Consider the following 23321-nt stretch of genomic DNA (forward strand, 5'->3'; position numbering starts at 1 on the left):
ATACAGTGAGGCCAATAAGTATTTGATCCACTGTCGGTTTTGCAAGTTTTCTTACCTACAAAGAATGGAGAGGTTTGTAACTTTCATCATAGGTACACTTCAACTGTGAGAGACAGAATCTAAAAAACAAAAACAATTCAGAAAATCACATTGGATGATTAATTCTTTTGCATTTTATTGCATGAAGTATTTGATCACCTACCAACCAACAAGAATTCTGGCTCATACAGACCTGTTAATTTTTCTTTAAGAAGCCCTCTTATTCTGCACTCTTTACCTGTATTAATTGCACCTGTTTGAACTTGTTACCTGTATAAAAGACACCTGTCCACACACTCAACCAATCACACCCCAACCGATCCACCATGACCAAGACCAAAGTGCTGTCTAAGGACAACAGGGACAAAATTATAGACCTGCACAAGGCTGGGATGGTCTACAAGACAACAGGCAAGCAGCTTGGTGAAAAGGCAACAACTGTTATGATTATTTATTAGAAAATGGAAGAAACACAAAATGACTGTAAATCTTCCTCGGTCTGGGGCTCCATGCAAGATCTCACCTCGTGAGGTAAGGATGATTCTGAGAAAGCCCAGAACTACACAGGAGGACCTGGTCAATGACCTGAAGAGAGCTGGGACCACAGTAGCAAAGATTACATTTGTAACATATTATGCCGCCATGGTTTAAAATCCTGCAGGGCAGCAAGGTCCCCCTGCTCATGCTAGCACATGTCCAAGCCCGTTTGAAGTTCACCAGTGACCATCTGGATGATCAAAAGGAGGCATGAGAGAAGGTCATGTGGTCAGATGAGATCAAAATAGAGCTTTTAGGTATCGACTCTACTTTGGAGGATGAGAACAACCCCAAGAACACCGACCCAACCGTGAAGCATAGGGATGGAAACATCATTTCTGGGGGTGTTTTTCTGCAAAGGGGACAGGACGACTGCACCGTATTGAAGGGAGGATGGATGGGGTCATGTATCATGAGATTTTGGCAAACAAACTCCTTTGCTCAGTAAGAGCATTAAAGATGGGTTGTGGCTGGGTCTTTCAGCATGACAATGACCCCAAACACACAGCCAGGGCAACTAAGGAGGGGCTCCATAAGAAGCATTTCAAGGTCCTGGAATGGTCTAGCCAGTCTCTAGACCTGAACTCAACAGAAAATCTTTGGAGGGAGCTGAAACTTGAAACCTGAAAGATCTGGAGAAGATCTGTATGGAGGAGTGGACCAAAATCCCTGCCGCAGTGTGCAAACTTGGTCAAGAACTACAGGAAATGTCTGACCTCTGTCACTGAAAACAAGAGTTTCTGTACCAAATATTACAGTCTGTTTTTCTATTGCATCAAACACTTATTTCATGCAATAAAATGCAATTAATTATTTAAAAAACATACAATGTGATTTTCTGAATCACATTGTATGAATCACATTTTCTTTCTTTTTTTAAGATTTTGTCTCTCACAGTTGAAGTGTACCCACGATAAAAATTACAGACCTCTCCACTGTTTGTAGGTGGGAATACTTGCAAAATCAATCAATCAATCAACTTTTTTCTTATATAGCGCCAAATCACAACAAACAGTTGCCCCAAGGCGCTCCATATTGTAAGGCAAGGCCATACAATAATTATGAAAAACCCCAACGGTCAAAACGACCCCCTATGAGCAAGCACTTGGCCACAGTGGGAAGGAAAAACTCCCTTTTAACAGGAAGAAACCTCCAGCAGAACCAGGCTCAGGGAGGGGCAGTCTTCTGCTGAGACTGGTTGGGGCTGAGGGAAAGAACCAGGAAAAAGACATGCCGTGAAGGGGGGCAGAGATCGATCACTAATGATTAAATGCAGAGTGATGCATACGGAGCAAAAAGAGAAAGAAACAGTGCATCATGGGAACCCCCCCACAGTCTACGTCTAAAGCAGCATAACCAAGGGATGGTCCAGGGTCACCCGATCCAGCCCTAACTATAAGCCTTAGCGAAAAGGAAAGTTTTAAGCCTAATCTTAAAAGTAGAGAGGGTATCTGTCTCCCTGATCTGAATTGGGAGCTGGTTCCACAGGAGAGGAGCCTGAAAGCTGAAGGCTCTGCCTCCCATTCTACTCTTACAAACCCTAGGAACTACAAGTAAGCCCGCAGTCTGAGAGCGAAGCGCTCTAATGGGGTAATATGGTACTACGAGGTCCCTAAGATAAGATGGGACCTGATTATTCAAAACCTTATAAGTAAGAAGAAGAATTTTAAATTCTATTCTAGAATTAACAGGAAGCCAATGAAGAGAGGCCAATATGGGTGAGATATGCTCTCTCCTTCTAGTCCCCGTCAGTACTCTAGCTGCAGCATTCTGAACCAACTGAAGGCTTTTTAGGGAACTTTTAGGACAACCTGATAATAATGAATTACAATAGTCCAGCCTAGAGGAAATAAGTGCATGAATTAGTTTTTCAGCATCACTCTGAGACAAGACCTTTCTGATTTTAGAGATATTGCGTAAATGCAAAAAGGCAGTCCTACATATTTGTTTAATATGCGCTTTGAATGACATATCCTGATCAAAAATGACTCCAAGATTTCTCACAGTATTACTAGAGATCAGGGAAATGCCATCCAGAGTAACAATCTGGTTAGACACCATGCTTCTAAGATTTGTGGGGCCAAGTACAATAACTTCAGTTTTATCTGAGTTTAAAAGCAGGAAATTAGAGGTCATCCATGTCCAATCATCCAATCAACAGTGGATCGAATACTTATTTGCCTCACTGTAACTGATTATTGAAGAATACTCCAAATTAAAATGGCAGGATGCTAAATATTATTGTCACATCAAATTTCAACCTTGTCTTTTTGGGTGTGACCACTGTCCCCCAATAAAGAAAAAAGAAAAATGATGTGTGTTGATTTAGTAGTATGTACTTCCTGTGAACTAGTATTCGTTCATTCTGTAATTTCACTTTAATTTTGTGAAGATTAGTAAAACAATCCAGCTTTTGAATATGTGTGCAAAATGCCCAAATAATCAAACAATAACTAATTCCATTTACTCGGAAGCCATCTTGGATTTGTTGTAAAAAGAAAAGCTTCCTGAGCCTGTCTCACTACACTAAGTTTGCTGAGCTGCGATATCTTTCTCGAGCTGTTCTAGTAAATTAAAAAAAAGTCTCTTTGGCTGTGCCATTGTTTTTCACTCGGACTCACCACAGCAGATCCAAGGTGGATCTGTATGTTGGTTTTGGTACAAGTTTACACTAGATGCACTTTCTGACACAACTCCACATTACAAGGAGAAAATGTGGGAGAAGAGGGATTTGAACCTGGAACCTTCTGCACTAAAATGAAGCGCGCTAGCCACTTGGCCACCATGTCTAATTTCCAGCTCTTCTAGTACCTACAGGTATAAAGCAAAGAGGAAAAACCACATTACCTACATGTGGATATATATTTTTTGTTTCAATGAACCGTTTTTCAAAGAGATTTAAAGACAAAAATCATCTAAGGGAAAACAACACATGCCCTCAGCGTGGCAGTACAAATGGATGGCATATACAAGGAGTGATTGAAGTTTTGAGCCTGACGCAGAAGAAGTACAGCGTGGTTCTCCATCTTTTGCAATCTGAGAACCCAACATTTCATGAGAATGTGTGAAGTTTTACTCACTGGGTGCAATGTTGAGCAATTTGACAAATCCAAGATGGCCACCATGGTGACTTCAGGGAAAATGGAATCATAATTTTTCTGATGCTGTTGTATGCACTATACACCTTTCAAAAATATATAGGATCACTCATTCCATATGAACTTATGCAGAGGTCCCATGGTGACTGACTCAGATTTGGCAAAAAAAAAAAAAGAAAAAAAAAGTGCTGGTTCCTCTACATAATAATGAACACATATAATGCTTTTGTTGGAAAATCTTAAGGTTTTCTGAACTAGGAGTGTTGTGCCTGTTTCTGACACTCGTAAATTCCTGTGTAGCCAATTTTGGATACAAATATCTCTGAAACAAGGAAAGATTTCTGGCTGAAATAGGCTTTCCTGGCTAATTTGAGCCCAGGCTTTCAGATTCTGTCATCAGAAAAGGCCTATCTCATCTAGTTTGTTGTAAATTGTAAATAATTCTCGTTTTACATTTTTCTTTGGTCCACATTTTATTTAGTTGTACATATATTTAAATAATTTACTGTTAAAATTCATTATCTTTATTTGGCTAACAATTACTCGCACCTCGGAAAAGCACCTTTTGGAGTTGCACTCAAATCTCATTGCAATGCAAATTACAATGACAATAAAGATGATTCTGATACTTTGTGATCTTTTTTACTCCAGTCCAAAGTGGTGAATAATTTATGTGCAAAAATGTAATAATCAATTTTCAGGGGGCCAGTGTCAGCCTACAATCAACAGACTACTGATGCTGGATTCCTTAAATTTGAAGACAGTACTGTCTGCAAGACAGAACCCGACTGCAAAGGTTGTAATTTAGAAGTTAGGGAACTCTAAATATAACGCAATGCTAAAATACCCTCAGCTGTGAAACAGAATGTGACATTTTGACCTCTTAAAATAGGTCAAGATTAGCCATCTTTGAACTTGTCCAAGGTCTGTGTCCCACAAATGTTCCCTGTAAATTTGAAGACCCTGGCAGTAACAGGACTGGACTTATGCTGAGCATAGACAGATGGATGGACAGATGTACGCAAGGCCTTTGCAATACCCGATGGCCATATTTTGGCTACACTTTTTGACTGGCAAATTCAACATGTGGCCAACTACCCGTAGTCATGAAACATTTTCTACATAATTGTGCATATCTTACAATCATTTGCTAAAAATTTGCTTATTTTCTCATCTTCTTCATATTTGTTCATTTTACTGTTGTTGGTACAGAGCAGCCAGTATCTGAAGTGGATAATGCTGAATTACAGCCAGGAAAAGTGTTTCAAGCATTTATGATAAGGTATAGTTTATAGGTTGCATTGTTGAGCGGTTGGATGAAAACAGCGACGTGTTCATCAGCTTCCTGAAGCAGTCGAAGACTAGAGTTCTCTCATGATCTGCTTCTGATCACCACAATGCCTGCTGAGTGCCATTCCAGAAAATAATACATGCCGTGTCTGCACCTGAGCTCCAAGGACAAAGTGCAAGGTTTTATAAGCTTGCGCCTCATGCCACAATATTCTATCATTTGGGCTATGAACTCATGTTTTACCAATATGGTACCCAGATCTCCATATTACCAATTTAAGACTAGTTAAAGAGTAGGTACTGTTCATGTTTCTCTGAGTTGGAGAAGGAATACACGTAAAAAATGTTGACACCCCATGTTTGACACTGGGGGTCACGGGATGAAAAAGGTCATCTTTTTTAAAAAATAATTCAATATGAAGGAGGTGAGAAAACAAGCTGTTTTTTGAGCAAATGATTGTAAGATATGTACAATTAGGTAGAAAAGGTTTCATGACCATGGGTAGTTAGGGGTAGGTAAATTTGCCAATCAAAATTTGGTTAAAAAGTGTATTTTTTAAGCAGGAACCATTGTTGGAGTCCCATAAATTCTAAATTAAGACCTTTGCAGAGTTAGGTTCCCTCCTGCAGGTATTCCTGTCTTCAAATTAAAGGAATCCAGCATCAACAGCCTGTTTTAAATGATTGTAGGCTGACACTGGCCCCCTGAAAATGATTTTTCCATTTTTGGCCATAAGAACATCACTACTTTTGGAGACCAGTACCCCAGAAACTAGAAGAGATAGGCCTTTTCTGACAACAGAATCTGAAAGCCTGGGTCCACTTTACCCAGGAAAGCAAATTTCAGCCAGCATCTTTGTTTCAGAGATATTAGCTACTCAGGAACATACACAATTTGCGATTGTCAAAAACAATTGAAATAACCCTTTTTTACAGGCCTATAGTTCAAGCCCTTAAGATTTTCCACCTAAAACTTTGCATGTGTTCATGATACATGTAGAGGAACCAACAGAATTTTTTTAAAGCCAAATCTGAATCGGTGATCGTGGGTGATTTCTGAACTTTGGTTGAGTTCATGTGAAATGACCCTATAGTGTTCCAAATCTCCACAAAATTTCAAGGAAAGCTAGTACCTGTGAACACGATTAAGTGAAGAAAATCTGAAAAACTGTCATACTAACTGATCCTTACACACACACAAAAAGGTTCTTAACTCAGCCCAGAAGGTCCCAAGAAGGCTTCAACCTGTTATTCATACAAATGACACTTTAGCAGGTGATTTCACAGATCAAATCCTCTTACACACAATAGGATTAATCGCTGAAATCAACCAGTTAGGCATCAGTGTATTGTGTATTTAATCATCCATCAACAACATAGAGAAGTATGTCCATCACCTTTGAGCCATACTGATTGAGACTCTCAAAGCTAACCCTCTTTGCGAGGGATATACAGGCAATACGCCGAGGCTGAGTGCAGGCTATGTGGCTGAAGCCAGAAGAGAGAAGATACTGTGGCACTTGGGTCGACTTCCCACAGCCTGTGTCCCCTGCCACCACCACCACAGGGTGGCATCGCACCAGCTCCACTACGCGGTCACGATACTGGAAGATGGGCAAGTTTTTCTGTTCACGGCGAAGTTTGGCCAATCTCCCAAAATTCTGTTTCTGGTTAAAGTCCAAAAAGTGCAAGAGAGCCAGGCGGCAGTCTGTGACCTCCTGAGGCCCTGGACCTGAGGACCTCTGCTTCTTTCTGTGCTGTGTCTGTCCAAGGCGCTCCTCCACATTCCTGGTACACACAGATACATTTATCCGATAGCGGGCATCATATTCTTTGGGAAGGCCAAGATCGAGCCTTTCAGTGCCAGTCTTTGACGTCTCCTTCTCTTCATCCTTGTTCCGGCTGGATCCAGACATGTCCTTCTTTGTTTTAAACCTCTGGAAGCGTAGAAAAAAAGACCAGAACTCACTGTGCTCCGGACTACCAGCCTGGATGTAGTCATGCTGCCGGAAAAAGATCTGGTCCATCTGAGAACGGCTCTCAGGACTGTCCCAATCCCAGTTCGAATCCATATTAAAACACCGTGAACTGTCCTAGTCTGGATCCAGATTAACGGCTCTCAGGACTGTGCCAATCCCAGTTCGAATCCATATCAAAGACACCGTGGCGTGAACTGTCCCAATCTGAATCCAGATTAACAACTCTGTGGACTCTCCCAGTCCCACACCACATTGGCTAAACCAAATTAGCTAACAAGCTAATCAAACGTTTCAAACCTACACGCATTCTAACTTACTATTAAAACAAAAAATACTTTGAATTAACGCGACCAAGTCAAATGTGGCATAATATCTTAAACCAGTTTTAAACAACTGCAGCGACAAAAAGAAAGGAAAAAAAAAAAAAAAAAAAAAAAAAAAAAAAAAAAAAAAAAAAAACCCAACTTCTTCTTCTTTGCTCGATTTATTGTGAGTGGCAACAAGGATGTAGGTGCATTAGCGCCACCGACAGTGGTGGAGTGTGGATGAGCGTAATTTGTTCTGTTTAAAAATATAAATAAATACTGCCCTCTAAACTCTACTGAACAGCTCAGTAACTTTCAAATTTTAACTCTGAACGAGGACACACGTGACCAGTTCCTTGTTATGACAGTACATGATTCTTTGTCAAGTGCAACATATTGTCCAGCCTGGTTTGTCATCAACCTTGTTAAAATGTTGTCCTCTTGGCAATGGCAGCATATAATTTGGAGTGTGGCAAATGGGCTCCAGTCATCATCACTGGCCTCCACTAACTGCTTGAAATACGAGGGCGTGATGATTAAACAAACACATTTTCTCCCCAAAAGTGCATTATCTGGAACCCAGGACCACATGGTGCCTGGTTCCTTGCCTTTGGGCATTCCCTCAAAGACCTGTACTCAATGGAATATACTACCTAGTGACTGCTATGTGTAGAGCCTGGTTCCCTGTCTTGGGGCATTCCCTGAAAGCCCTGTGCTTCAAGAGAAATTCTACCAAATGACTGCTATTTGTGGTGTCCAGTTCTTTGCCATAGGTCATTTCCTTGAGGCCCTGTGCCTCAAGGAAATCCATCCATTTTCTATACCCGCTTAGTTACTCCAGTTAAGGGTCGTGGAGGGGCTGGAGCATGAAGGTCTTCATTCTGAAAGCACGGTTATTAACAGACAGATTCAAGATTTGCTTGGAGTTAAGTGTGCAGGATAAGTGAATATACAACAGGGAGGTGCACTGGATCTGAATTGCAGATCAGAAGCCCAGAGACACAGTAAGCCAGTAAGTTGCCAATGCAGTAGAGATCCTGATGACCACTCCAAAACGGCACGAGCACAAAAATGTCGGTCACTGTGAAGCAATTTCCTCTGATCTTGGGTTCCTACATAGACTGTGCACCTATTGATGTATAGTCTCTGTCCAGTCAGCTAGATATGAGACATGGACAAATGTCCAACCGTCCAGACAGGATACATCGCATAGCACCTTCAGTAGAAGATGGACAGTGTCCTCTGAGCACATATCAGGCCACTCAATTCCATAACACAGCAAGCAGGTAGAAGCTGGAGCTGCAAAAGGAAGAGAAAATAATAGTGTGGCACACAAATACACTGTAACATTAACTTAAAATGTAATAAACATCTATTTGTAATGCTCATTGGTGGAAGAGTCTGATACTCAGTTAACACTACACAAAATTACAGTTTACTGAGACAGAGTCCTTCTCAAGGGTGACTGAACTGAATACAATTGAGTGACAATATGAAGATGCAATACCACCTTTATGTGGATTGTAGACTTCCCTTGTGCTGTTGGCTCCTAAGATACAATTGTATGCAAAGGTTTTGGCACCCCTGATAGTTTTCATGATTTTCCTTTATAAATCATTGGTTGTCTCAGTTTCATTTAAATACAGTGGTCCCTCGCTATAACAAGGTTCACCTTTCGCAGCATCACGGATTTTTTTAGTGCAATTTTGCATGCTTCTTTTTTTTTTTTAACAGCGCATTTTGTTCTGCGTCCTTATCAGGCGGGCTGGTTGCGGCACCGGTCGGCATCACTGCGATTGCTCTCCCTGCCTCGATGCACTTACTGAGTCTGCGGGATCGGTAAGCGCCTTAGTGGGCCACTCACACTGCCCCCCTGTCTGCTGTGCGGAGCTGCGGGCAACTCTGGCAACAGGTCCAGAGACTACACTCGCTGTTTTGATGTAGAGTGCTCTGGCAGCCTGCAAGGATAGACTTCTTGCGGAAAAATCCACAGCGCCCGCTGTATGGTCTTGGTTATGGTCTTGGTAACCGCAGCCGCAGAGCTCCGTGGCCATGACTTGGATTCTTTGTGGGTCCCGCATCCGTATCCCGGAGGCAGTGAGCGAAGGGAGAGCACGTGCATTGCGTTCTGTGTGTGTCCGTTTATAATCTTCTTGCCCAGAAGAAAAAAGAGAGTGTTTACACAGGAGAGAAAAAGTGAGAAAATGTTAATGCCTGTTTGAGAAAAGTGTATAAAGTGTGTAGTGAGGGGTTTTACAGCCTTAAAACATCTATAATTGTAAAAAAAAATAACGCTGACTACTTCATGGATTTCACCTATTGCAGGTTATTTTTAGAACGTAACTCCCGCGATAAACGAGGGACCACTGTATATCATATAGCAGATGAACACACTGATATTTGAGAAGTAAAATGAAGTTTCTAATATTTACATGTGTGCAATAATTATTTAAACAAAATTAGGCAGGTGCATAAATTTGGGCACCCTTGTCATTTTATTGATTTGAATACATTTAGCACTAATTATTGGAACACAAAATTGGTTTGGTAAGCTTATTGACCCTTGACCTCCTTACACAGGTGAATCCAATCATGAGAAAGGGTATTTAAGGTGGCCATTTGCAAATGTTTCCCCTCTTTGCATCTCCATCTCTTCTAATGAGTGGCAACATGGGAGCCTCTAAACAACTCTCAAATGACCTGAAAACAAAGACTGTTCAACATCATGGTTTAGGGGAAGGATACAAAAAGCTATCTCAGAGATTTCAGCTGTCAGTTTCCACTGTGAGGAACATCGTGAGGAAATGGAAGACCACAGGCACAGTACTAGTTAAGGCCCGAAGTGGCAGGCCAAGAAAAATCTCAGATAAGCTGAAGCGAAGGAAGGTGAGAACAGTCATAGTCAACCCACAGACCTGCTTCAAAGACCTACAACATGATCTTGCTGCACAGAGAGTGTCTCTGTGCATCGTTCAACTATACAGCGTACTTTGCACAAAGAGATGCTGTATGATGCTGTAATGCAGATGAAGCCTTTTCTGCGTACACGCCACAAACAGTCACTTGAGGTATGCTAAAGCACATTTAGACAAGCCAGCTTCATTTTGGAATAAGGTGCTGTGGACTGATGAAACTAAAATTGAGTTATTTAGACATAACAAGGGACAGTATGCATGGCTGGATGATGGTGACACCAATTCTGACAAAATTAGTAATACCACCAGTGACATGCAGATTGTGTCATACAGGGAGTCGAGAAGACACTGCTTTAACAGTCCTTGTTTTGGGCATGTACTGTAAAGCTGGCTGAAAATAATGCACCATGCAAAACATTAATTACACAGCTTTGTGGGAACTGCATGTCAGCCTCAGGGTCATGTCCTGAGCTCTGCACACACCCTCTGCCATGTGAAGGAGGAGAGTGGACTGGGGTGCAGGGGAAGGCTTCTTGGGGTGTTTGAGATAATGCATCAGATGAACCGCTATCAACAACACATATGCCACACTAACATGAGGAATACATAAACCTTACAAATGCAATAAAAGTGTCAGGCCCATTTAATGCATGTGTCACATAAAATAGCCACTGTTCTTTTATAACATGTCATGCCATCACATTTATTACATACATACTGTAGCTTTTTTGAAAGTCCTTCACTTTTAGCAATGCACTGCTACAAATAGATTCATCTGCAAACCAAATATCTATAGATATTGTGAGTGCTGTACAGAACAAAGGCAGTGACCGAGTTTTCCCCAGTGAAAACTGGTGTTCATCAGGGTTAGGTTCCTACACTGTTCAATGTTTGTGTGGACTGGGTGTTGGGTAGGGTTGTGGAAACCAATAATTTAGGTATGCTTGTTGGCCAGGAAACTTTTACTGACCTCGACTTTGCATACAATGCTGTGGTCTTTGTGGAGCCAGTGAATGCTCTGATTGCAACACTTGAGAAGCTGAGTGAGGAATCAATGTTTGGGTTTGTAAATGTCCTGCATCAAGACTAAGACAGGGTTTTAATGACATATTGGACTCAGCCATCAAAAGTGTTACCAGTATATGGTGAAAGTGGTGAAGTTGTTGAGACATTCACTTACCTCAGCGGTGGCATTCATATCTCCATCATCCGTCTTTGAGATGAAAAGGGAAGCCTGTGAAGTCATGAGGTTGCTGGTGTTTGCTGATGCTGAAACAATTCATTAAGAAAGTTTTCACAGAGCCTCACTTTTTTGCACATTTTATGTTACCTTATTCCAAAATGTATGACATTCATTTTTTTCCCACAAAATACCCCATAATGACAATGTGAAATAAGTTTTGAGATTTTTGCAAATTTATATATGGAAATAATAAAAAACAGTGAAATCACATGTACTTCACATAAGTATTCACAGCCTTTGGCATGAAGCTCAAAATTGAGCTCAGGTACATCCTGTTTCCACAGATCATCCTTGAGATGTTTCTACAGCTTAACTGGAGTCTACCTGGGGTAAATTCAGTTGATTGGACATGATTTGTAAAGACACACACCTGTCTACATATAAGGACCCACCGTTGACAGTGCATGTCAGAGCACAAACCAAGCATGAAGTCAAAGGAACTGTCTGTAGACCTCTGAGACAGGACTGTGTCAAGGCACAAATCTGGGGAAGGGTACAGAAACATTTCTGTTGCTTTGAAGGTCTCAATGAGCAGAGTGGTCTCCATCATCCGTAGGCCCCTACACCAGCATGTTTTTGATTCACGCAACAGCACGACCTGTGTCCTGACAATCCCACCTGCTGTGTTCACAGCTGGACATCGTTCTTTGTTCTACTGGCTGCCACGTGCTCTGCGCTGGACGCTGCGTATATAATTATTTTGTGGCAGATTAACCATTTTTCTGCAAACTGGCCGTTGAAAACGGCTCTAATTGCATCCTGAATCACAGAGGAGACTGCAGCCGGAGCCGTTCGCACGCGCCTAATAAGCTGCAGAAAGCATTTTGAGCCATCTAAAAAGGTAATTATTTGTCATGTTTACATTGTCATGGCTTGATAAAACAGTTGCATGTTTCTTCCTTCTTGTGTGCAGCTGTTAAAGTATGTTTATAACAGATTTAACTTCTTGTTATAATCCTCCAGACAAGCTTCGCTCTGATGCAATCCGCTGACGTCACCACTTGCTCTGTTCACTTCTTTACGCCACTTAATGAGCTGCACTTCGTGTTGGAGATTAGATCGCGCCACATAGCACATTTGTGAGTGAAAGTTTTTTTTTAACATTTCAAAGTTCTTTGTGCAATAGCACGCACCGGTGCCCCTCTGGCGTCCTGTCTGCACCAGTTAAAGATGAGTTTACTCTCCAGCATGACACAGGTCGTGATGTTACTTAACCTTACCAACCAAGTCTGCAATCCTCATCAAAGTGGCTTGCTTTTGCCATATGGTTTGGGTGTCTTTTGGAAAGTCGATGAACTGCCTAATTATATTTGGTGCCATCAAAACAGAGTGAAATTTATGATCTAATTCATGTGAACCATGAAGGACCAAAGTCGTCATTGAAACGCTGTTGAATTTTTCTTGTTGCCAAAAATGTTGGGTAATTGTCACCTTCATTTCCACTGTAGGTGATTGTATGCTTTGGCAATCAAGCCTGTATCTTTTCAAGAACTCATTATCATCATATAAATGCACTCCTTTCATTGTGTTGGGAAGGTGTCGTAGCACGGACCCACAACAGGGGGCGCAAAGGAACGGACAATGAATAAGCCAATAAGTAACAATTTAATGTTGTGACAACACACAACTAAACACACAAAATATATATGGTCAATTAACACCAGGTGACGTGTGGGCAGGCTCGAAGATAGAAGACCCCCGGCGAGAGATGAGCCGCGTCCCACACGGCTTCCACCACCAACGGCCTGAAGAACACCGGAGCCGCCAAGTCCGGAGTCTCCAGGTGGCCTCTGTCTTCGGCTGTCGACCCTGGTACTGCTGGCAGAAAGCAAGACAGGATGGATGAGTGTGAAGTCGCACACTCAGTAATCCACAGTCTGCACTCAGGAGGGAGCACCTCCACCTCCAATCACACACTCGTGCAGCTCCTGTTTAACCACTTATCTGATTGGAGTGTGAAGCGAAGCCGTCGCTGATCACACCAAACGCCAATCCCACAGATAAGGCAAGCACCAGGAAAACGGCTGCAAAAGAAGTTCAGATTATTACTCAACGTTCGAGTCAGCATAGAAAATTACCTCTTCGGTAGTTGATTTCTCGGCGGGGAGGTGGAGTTGCAGTCCGGCTTATATAGTGGTGTAGATGAGTGACAGCTGGTGCGATGAGTGACAGCTGTCACTTCTTCTGGGTCTGGCGCCCTCTCGTGCTTGTAGCCCGCACTCCAAGCAGGGCGCCCTCTGGTGGTGGTGGGCCAGCAGTACCTCCTCTTCAGCGGCCCACATAAAACACATTGCTGGAAATGCATGGTCTCAGTGAGATTAGTGGTGGCATGTTGCAAAGCCTAACTGCTAGGCTACAACTCCAGCTCTCTTAAAAATCATGTCATTAAGATTTTTGATGTACAGTAGTGTTCAGAATAATAGCAGTGCTATGTGACTAAAAAGATTAATCCAGGTTTTGAGTATATTTCTTATTGTTACATGGGAAACAAGGTACCAGTAGATTCAGAAGATTCTCACAAATCCAACAAGACCAAGCATTCATGATATGCACACTCTTAAGGCTATGAAATTGGGCTATTAGTAAAAAAAAGTAGAAAAGGGGGTGTTCACAATAATAGTAGCATCTGCTGTTGACGCTACAAACTCAAAATTATTAGGTTCAAACTGCTTTTTTAGCAATCCTGTGAATCACTAAACTAGTATTTAGTTGTATAACCACAGTTTTTCATGATTTCTTCACATCTGCGAGGCATTAATTTTGTTGGTTTGGAACCAAGATTTTGCTCGTTTACTAGTGTGCTTGGGGTCATTGTCTTGTTGAAACACCCATTTCAAGGGCATGTCTTCTTCAGCATAAGGCAACATGACCTCTTCAAGTATTTTGACATATCCAAACTGATCCATGATACCTGGTATGCGATATATAGGCCCAACACCATAGTAGGAGAAACATGCCCATATCATGATGCTTGCACCACCATGCTTCACTGTCTTCACTGTGAACTGTGGCAGAGTTTGGGGGTCATCTCACAAACTGTCTGCGGCCCTTGGACCCAAAAAGAACAATTTTACTCCCATCAGTCCACAAAATATTCCTCCATTTCTCTTTAGGCCAGTTGATGTGTTCTTTGGCAATTTGGAACCTCTTCTGCACGTCTTTTATTTAACAGAGTGACATTGCGGTGGATTCTTGCAAATAAATTAGCTTCACACAGGTGTCTTCTAACTGTCACAGCACTTACAGGTAACTCCAGACTGTCTTTGATCATCCTGAAGCTGATCAATGGATGAGCCTTTGCCATTCTTCTATCCATTTTGATGGTTGTTTTCCATTTTCTTCCACCTGTTTCCATCCATCCATTTTCTTCCGCTTTACCAGGAGTCGGGTCGCGGGGGCAGCAGCTCAAGCAAAGCCGCCCAGACCTCCCGATCCACACACACCTCCCCCAGCTCCTCCGGGGGAACCCCAAGGCGTTCCCAAGCCAGCCAAGAGATGTAGTTCCTCCAGCATGTCCTGGGTCTTCCCCGGGGCCTCCTCCCAGTGGGACGTGCCTGGAACACCTCTCCAGCAAGGCGTCCAGGGGGCATCCGGAAAAGATGCCCGAGCCACCTCAACTGACTCCTTTCGATGTGGAGGAGCAGCGGCTCGACTCCGAGCTCCTCCCGAGTGACTGAGCTCCTCACCTTATCTCTAAGGGAGAGCCCAGCCACCCTGTGGAGGAAACTCATCTCGGCCGCTTGTATTCGCGATCTCGTTCTTTCGGTCATGAGCCAAATCTCATGACCATAGGTGAGGATCGGAATGTAGATCGATCGGTAAATCAAGAGTTTTGCCCCCCTAGTCAGCTCTCTCTTCACCACAACGGTCCGATACAGCGACCGCATCACTGCAGATGCTGCACCGATCCGTCTATCGATCTCACGCTCTATCCGTCCCTCACTCGTGAACAAGACCCCGAGATACTTAAACTCCTCCACTTGAGGCAGGGACACTCCACCGACCTGAAGAGGGCAAAGCACCTTTTTCCGGTCGAGAACCATGGCCTCGGATTTGGAGCTGCTAATTTTCATCTCGGACGCTTCACACTCGGCTGCAAACCGCCCCAGTGCACGCTGAAGGTCCTGATTTGACGAAGCCAACAGAACCACATCGTCCACAAACAGCAGAGACGAGATTCTGTGGTTCCCAAACCTACCATACTGGTACCTTGTTTCCATGTAACAATAAGAAATATATTCAAAACCTGGATTAATCTTTTTAGTCACATAGCACTACTATTATTCTGAACACTACTGTACTTCAGAGTGAAATCTTACAAAGTTTTATGTCCCTAGTCTGTGCTATTATGTCTAAACTATACTCCATACACAAAGAACTCCACGTTCAGGTGGAGCAGCACACAGAGCATCAGCAAAGATCAGACCAGCAGCAACTGCACCAAAATCACTGGAGACTTTCCACTGTGTCACATCATCAACTCTTTGTCACATCAGATAAAACAGCAGTAACACATGCTACAGAGTTATGGTTCAATGATCACAACCATGCCTATTTATCTCTGTGTATTGTACAAGAAGGACATGGAGGTCCTCCATGTCTTCATCTAGCAATACCACTATCCTAGTATGACTTTGTAAGTACTATAAATACCTGACGGCCAAGCAGTGCTTGTTTCCAGATTTAAACTATAATTTGACAATACCACCCACATCATTAACCTATGACCTCTACATGCAATACTATCCAAAATATTATTTCATGGTACATACTGTACATGTGACATTTGGTGTTCAAATATACAACACGTCTTATTACTGCACGCATACGCAAAAACAGCCAGCGAAAAGTTTAATAACTGATGTACTTCTGTCCTTTGACCTGATTAAGAAAGCATAGACTGCTGAATCAAGTGATTTATAGTATGTATATTTTATTTAAAAACATCTGCTATGAAACACACATTTACAACTTAAAACAACTTAAACCAGCAGACTGCACAAATATCTTGTACAGTGTATGAGACTATACTGCAATACCATTTATGGAAGAACAAACTAAACACAAACTTCACACAGTGTTTCGACAGAAATGAAAGATGTTTACGTCTTAAAATGAGATGCCATCAATGTTTAACAAACCCATGCATTTAAAAGTCAGCAACCACATGAACTTTGAGGATCTCTACTGGACTAAAATTATTTAAATGCATAAAGTACCAAACCATAGGAGGTAAGATAGATCAAGCTTCCCGTTTTGTTTTAGAATATTCATAACAAAGACAACAAGGAAGCATAGTGAGCAATCACTGATGGAAGTCCAGCGCAAAATGACATTAACTGTTCATATCTTCAGTGTAGAGAGGCAACAACCACACCTCAAGCCTGCTTCTGGTGCAACAGCTAGACATGCATACAAAACATTTCTATACAATTTAAAATATTTCATCAAACCCATTACCCACTCATAAAAATCACAGCGAACAAAATCTGTTCAAATTAATGTGGACACAAACTGTGTTGTCCACCGGCTAGTATGAGAGGTCAAAGCCCTGAGCGAGACCAGGACTGATGTTTCCCTGAAGCAACAAAGTGTGCGGTAGCAATTAGTCATGAGTCCGTGACCATGTCCATGGTGCCGGTTGTTTACACGCCCATCTTTTCGGTGATCCAGCCACGGAATTTGGTGATTCGTGTGTAGATTCCAGGTTTGTTTTTTTGGGCACAGCCTTCACCCCAACTCACCAGTCCTCCCAGGAACATGCGTCCACTGATCGATGGAACAGAGAGCGGACCACCAGAGTCACCCTGACACAGGAGAACACCACTTAGTACAGACGGCACCACCACACTAAAATCTAATTAATAACCTAAAAAAAAACAAAATGTTTTCTTTTGTTTACAATTACAGTATGGGTTTAATGTATTTTAACTTTTTTTGGTATTATACATGTGTTATTTTTATTCACATTTTTATTTTTTTTTTTAGGTAACCCAGACCATCACTTTGAAGATGTGATGTAATAAGTGTCCATCTATAACTGATAGAAAGCCTCTCTTCTCCTTCATTTCTTGATGAATTTTGATTCTGAATGTTTTCTTTACTTCATCTAAGCACTGTTCACAATCTTTCCTTGCGTATTTTTGAAATGTTAAATTTTAGGCAAAATATGGACTAAATCTTTGTCAAAACAGTGAAATTCCCCAAAAATGCTTATTTTCTTTCAGTTCTTGATGGATTTTGTTTCCGATGGTTTTGTTTGATTCATCTAAGCACTATTCACAATTCTTCCTCGTGGAATTTAGAAATTTAGAATTCTGGGGAAAATGTAGGTGCACAATTTGAAACAAACTTTTCAAGTGCTTCAAGAAATTTCAATGCAAACTGAACCCAATTCAGGAATCAACTGACTGACATTTAAGGCACCAGAGGATAGCAAGGGCATTTTTACCAAAATGTGTGGTTGCTGGGAGCCCCCCCCCCCCCCCCCCCCCCACCCCCCACCAAAAAAGATAATCTATAGAATAACTTGAAGCCTGATCTCATGACTGTTTTTTTCTGAGAAACTAAATATCATTCAACCAACAAAATCTGTATGACAGCTGACTGAAAGAGGACTACATATTTTCACCACTCTTCAAAAATCCCCTTTTCTCCAAACAGAAATGGCAAATGTCAAGAAAAGCACCTACTTTACATTTTCCCTTGATATTACTACTTCATTCTTTTTCCCCATAGACAATTTTTCTGTTTTCTAATCATATCAGCAACATAAAAAAGTTTGCTTTTTGTTGTCGTCTTCTTATGACATCACAAAGGATTTCCTTAACATTTCCTGATTACCTAAACAAGAAAATGGAGGTATATTTACAGAAAGTATACCTAATATTGTGTTATTTATCTTTTGTTATAACATATCATGTTAATTTAACTACAGAAATTGTCAACTAGTAACTGCTAAAACATACTGCTAAATACTTTTAAAAAACTGTAAAATGGTACGTAGTAATTTAAAGAGGAATGGTAAAAGTAACAATTCTTGCACTCTTGATCATGACGCAGGTATGAACATATGTGTTGGAGTTATTCTGTAGATACACTGTTTTATTTTATCATGCATGTTTTGTGTTCTCTGCTCTGGTAGAATGTAGTTCTCTCTGCTCTGATAAAGTGTATTGTACTGATGTGATGGGTGAAGGTTACTTAAGATATGTGACATGACGTGTTTCTGCAAGTTGTGGTATCTCTGTGTGCACGCTAAGCTCTTTTTAGGACATGTGAAGATGACTCATGCAGGACGCAGCCGAAGCTGAGCAGTAAGATAAAGAATAGAGAATTGAATGTTCCAACCACAGTATGATTGTGATACATCAGTCCTTTTGTCAGAAGAAGTGTGATTAATCGTTAGATGTCTTAAACACATCTTAACCGAGCCCAAGATTAAAAAGGTTCTGACATCCTGAATGTATTGTGCAATCAGCAGTTCTGCGGCAACAGCTCACGCGCTATCACTCTTCCCCTCAGGAGCTGTACCGCCCATGTATGTAGGGAAGTCCTAAATAAAAAGAGCGGGAGCGCAGGCCAGACTTTAGTGTAGCTTTGGTGTACAGCCTGACTGCACTCCTCGCGAGCTTAAATTGAATTCTATCTCTCACTTGTTTTATTGCCTGGTTGTCTCTTCCTCTTATCAAAGGTACAGTATTCTGAACCCGACAAAGACTGGGGGCTCGCCCGGGATCCCAACAGACCTGACGGATCCAGCGAGCGTGATCGACACCAGAGAAATCCTTGACCAAGGTAACTCAGACCCTTTGACGGGACTGGCTCAATCCGTTGGCTGGGATCTGAAAGGTTGACGGGATCACCGAGAGGGAAAGAGACCGACGGAGTGTGAGTATAGAATTTGATTCTGATAAAATTGTTGTTGTGAATGGTGGCAGTAGGCTGCGTAAAATAGAAATGTTGAAATAGTGAAATAGTGACAGAAAGTCACGGTTAAACAGGGAAATAAGTGCACAGTGAAAAGGCAGTTAAACCTCGCAGGGATGGTGGAGTCCCCTAATGCAGGACATTAGTTAAATTCCACGGAAGGGCGAGCTCCCCTGACCTAAGAATACGCGTACGGTTATTAAAAGTGTTTCTATGTATTTGTGTAAATAAAATAACTGTGTGTGAGTGTAATAAAAGTGACTGAGTGACAGTGTGTAGTCACTTCGACTCCCCTCTATGAAAATCTCACAGGAAAGTAAGTAGTAAGTTTTGAGAAGAAGCAAAGGCAAGGCCTTCCCGTGCCCTCCGGGGTGGCGAAAGGGAACGCACTTCTCAGAATAGTTGATTACTACCCTGTGATTGTAACAACACCAGTGGATTAGGACCCTGTAGGGGCAAAACCATCACTGGTCTAAAACGTTCTGAAAACACAAAATGGGAAAATCTAACAGTAAAAATGAGAGACCTAAGTCCCGGGACGATCTAAAAACAAAAGATTGGATATACATGAATAAAATTGATCCAAATTCAACAAAACACTTAGATAAGTGGATAAAAGATCATGGATTTGATGGACGCCTGCAGAAAGAGTCATTAACTAAACTAAAGAACAGTATTGAGAAAAAGTGTGGAACAAGTGAGAAAAAGAAAGAAAAAGAAGGTCAAGGTGAAATTGTAGCATGGGAAAGAGAAGTTGAGAAACGAAAGAAGGGCCTTAGAGAAGCAAAGGAAAGACAGAAAGAAACAGTAAATGATAAGAAGGAGCAGGGGAACGTGATGTTTCACAGACAAGAAGATAATGAGACAGGGCCTGCGGCTCCAAAAGTAGAAATGGTAGTAAAATTGGATACTACAAAACACAGTCAGCCAGAAGCTGAAATAAAGGAGAATAAACTCTATCCAGATTTACCGCAGGGACAACCCCCATCATATGTAGACCCTACACAACACGATCCAAAACACTAAAAGATGAAGAAAATCAACCTGGACCATCAGCCCCACCGGCTGATCAGGAACCAGGTGGATCAGGAGTCTATCCAATGATTCATGTGGCAAATCCACATACGTCAGGACCAAGAACTATTCTTGTGTACCGAACTTGGACACAAGCAGACGTTAAGGCAGCTGTGGAAGGTGTAACTCCCCCACGAGAAGATGTAGCCCAGTACATTATTGACATAACCGCTTTGGTTAAATCCTACAATCTTAGAGGGGATGAAGTTCAACAAGTCATAATGGCAACTGGATTGGGCTGACAAGGATTGGGCTGATGTAAAAGGAGATTGGGATCCTGCAGAGGCAGACCACACTCCATTATCCCATGATAGTCAGGAATTGGAAGATCGATTGGCCGCACTACTGCTGAGAATTAAGCAGAAATACCAGCAGAAGTCAAATTACACAGAAATAAATCGCACAAAACAGAAAGATGATGAACCGTTCGAAGACTATCGACATCGAATGGAAAAAGTTTTTAAAGTGCACAGTGGTCTTCTACCACTGAAAAATGATAGCGTGTATGAACAACAATTGAAAAATGCACTCCATGCCAACTCCAGATCAGATATCCGAGCATGGGTAGACAAACACATGATAACGCTCCCAACAGCTGGGTTACAAGAGTATGTAGACCACGCCATACACGCAGAAAGAAACCTGAAAACAAAAAAGGCAGCCCCAAAAAGGAAACAGGTGACTACCTTCTATTCTGATGAGTCTGAATGGCAGGAAGGCCAAGTCTTTTTTCAAGGCAGAAAATTCAGACCACCTCGTGGGCGGGGCCGTTTTAGAGGCCCACCCCGAGGACGGTTTCAATCAAACCCACAGAGGCAATGGAAGCAGGACAGGCAAGGAAATTGGCAGGGCCAAGGCCAGTCAGCTCCCCCAAAGCCCTGGGCTGGAAGGTCAAATGAGTGTTGGGTTTGCGGCAAATTAGGACATTTCGCCAAGGACTGCCCACAAAGAACACAGAATCCGCAATGACTAACCGCCCGACAAGCAACATCAACGGGACCTTTAGTCCCTGAGGCAGATCTAAACCTTCAAGATCTGCTGATGAGTGATGTACCTAAACCGGAAGTGACTTTAATGATGAATGGGAAGCATGTTGTTTTCCTATGCGATTCGGGCGCATGTAAAACAACATGTTGCTCATGGCCGGTAGGGTTACAGCCCAGTGATGAAACATTTTGGGTAAGAGCAGCCAATGGGAAGACATGTGCTGTCCCTGTGTCCCAACCCGTGTGGATTCGGGACCCAGAAGGGAAGTCATGTTGCATCTCTGTATTGATGATGCCCCAATGTCCGGTTAATCTTCTCGGACGAGATGGTCTAACTGCATTGGGACTGTCTCTAGTGTCGGACAATGGACTGTTGCGAGTAAAACGACAACATCAGCTGCAGGTCTTTACTTTAGGCTCAAATTACGCCCTAAACTGCTACTATTATTATTTTCTGAAACTACGAGATGCTAGCCCCACCTCTTTTGGTGCATCTGTTCTGTCGTTTGCTAAAACATTGTTGTCTCATCCTGAACAAACACATGAACCGGAAGATCTCCATGTCACACTGTGGTTCAAGGGTACTCCAGGACCGGACGGTAACTATGAGAGCCTCTTGGAGGAAGTAACCCCAACATCTGCAGTAGCAGACTGTATTTACCATGATGGGAAAAATAGAGCTGCAATTGCGGTCTCTCATGTTCCTCCAGAAATTCAGAGATTACATAGGACTGGGACTCCCTTCCATGTGTCCCTCTTCAAACCATATCTCGTGACTTGGCAAAGCCTAGGGTTTATGGTCAAAGAGGGCATAAATGCAACCGATTGGGTTGAATCCCATCCAGGGAGTGGAGAATTTTTCAGTCCTTCCACCGGTCTATTCCATGTACTCCTTCTCCATAGAACGGATTTGGAAGCAGGGAGTAGTGTTGACCATTGCGATAATCCTCAACAGACGAAACTACAAGTGGAAATTCAATCCGCCGCGTTAAACGATATGTGGTTACCTCAAAGGGAGTAACCTGCTACAATCATGGGAGGCAGATACTATGCGGACTAAATCCTTGTGAAGACCAGGAAACATCCTACCAATGGTTTTATGCCTGTTACACCACGCCCAGGATCTATTATGTTGTACAGATACCCTTTTTGACCCTCAGACAAGATAGCTGGATTGGTGATCCTGGACAATGGCTGGCTTATGATTTCTACATGACTACGGGTTTTCCCCGTGCCAGTCATTGGTGGGGAAATACCTTTCTGACGAATGGCTACCCGTCCGCCTGGCCACAAAATTCCTATGGGTGGACAGACGAAGCGTATAGTTGGAAAAATATCATATCAAACCTAACAGTCAGCGGCCGAACCAAAACAGTGACATTCACAATAAACTCGTTAAAATTCCCGATAAGCAGACCAATCGAACGGATATGTCACACGTTTGCACTGTGTGCATACAAAGCGGGGTATGATCCTTGCTGGAAGATTGTGCTATGCCCAAAGACACCAAATACAAATGCCTCAAGAGACACCACGAATCAAACAATACTGGGTGACCTTCTCCCCGGACCGGGGTCTGTAAGAGCCAAGCAGGCCCGCTTGCATAAAGGGCCTCTGTCAGCAGATGATTGGTTTTTGGTAACTACGGGAATTAGCGGACAAAATAACAATTGGCTCCTGATGGCGGAGCAAGCAGTAAAATCCACAAAACAGGATTGCGTAGTATGTATGGGGCCCAGACCAATTTTACAGGTGATTCCAGCAGCGATATCGGACGACTGCCTATTGGTGGTAATGAAAAATACAACAATACACCGAAACCACAACTGTTCAGTATGGGACCACATTTACCCCGTTGCGGCTGCGGTAAAAAACAAACCAATATTCTCAGAAAAGGTAGCTTTGGGAAATTTCTCCTGTATCAAA

At 42.3% G+C, this 23321-nt stretch overlaps 2 protein-coding genes across 2 annotated transcripts in view; both read right to left on the reverse strand.

The window, feature by feature from the left end:
- dhx34 (DEAH (Asp-Glu-Ala-His) box polypeptide 34) overlaps positions 1-7328 on the reverse strand; it is a 102165-nt gene extending 94837 nt beyond the window's left edge. Inside the window, exon 1 of the mRNA XM_034168519.1 lies at positions 6362-7328. Within this exon, the coding sequence (XP_034024410.1) occupies positions 6362-7036 (675 nt within the window). The 5' untranslated portion in view covers positions 7037-7328. The remainder of the gene's footprint in view (positions 1-6361) is intronic.
- Positions 7329-16319: 8991 nt separating this feature from the next.
- The window catches only part of st14a (suppression of tumorigenicity 14a), a 76446-nt gene continuing 69444 nt past the window's right edge, over positions 16320-23321 (reverse strand). Inside the window, exon 19 of the mRNA XM_034168520.1 lies at positions 16320-17213. Coding sequence (XP_034024411.1) covers positions 17052-17213 — 162 coding nt within the window. The 3' untranslated portion in view covers positions 16320-17051. The remainder of the gene's footprint in view (positions 17214-23321) is intronic.

Source organism: Thalassophryne amazonica, chromosome 4 (genome assembly GCF_902500255.1).
Source record: "Thalassophryne amazonica chromosome 4, fThaAma1.1, whole genome shotgun sequence".
NCBI lineage: Eukaryota > Metazoa > Chordata > Actinopteri > Batrachoidiformes > Batrachoididae > Thalassophryne > Thalassophryne amazonica.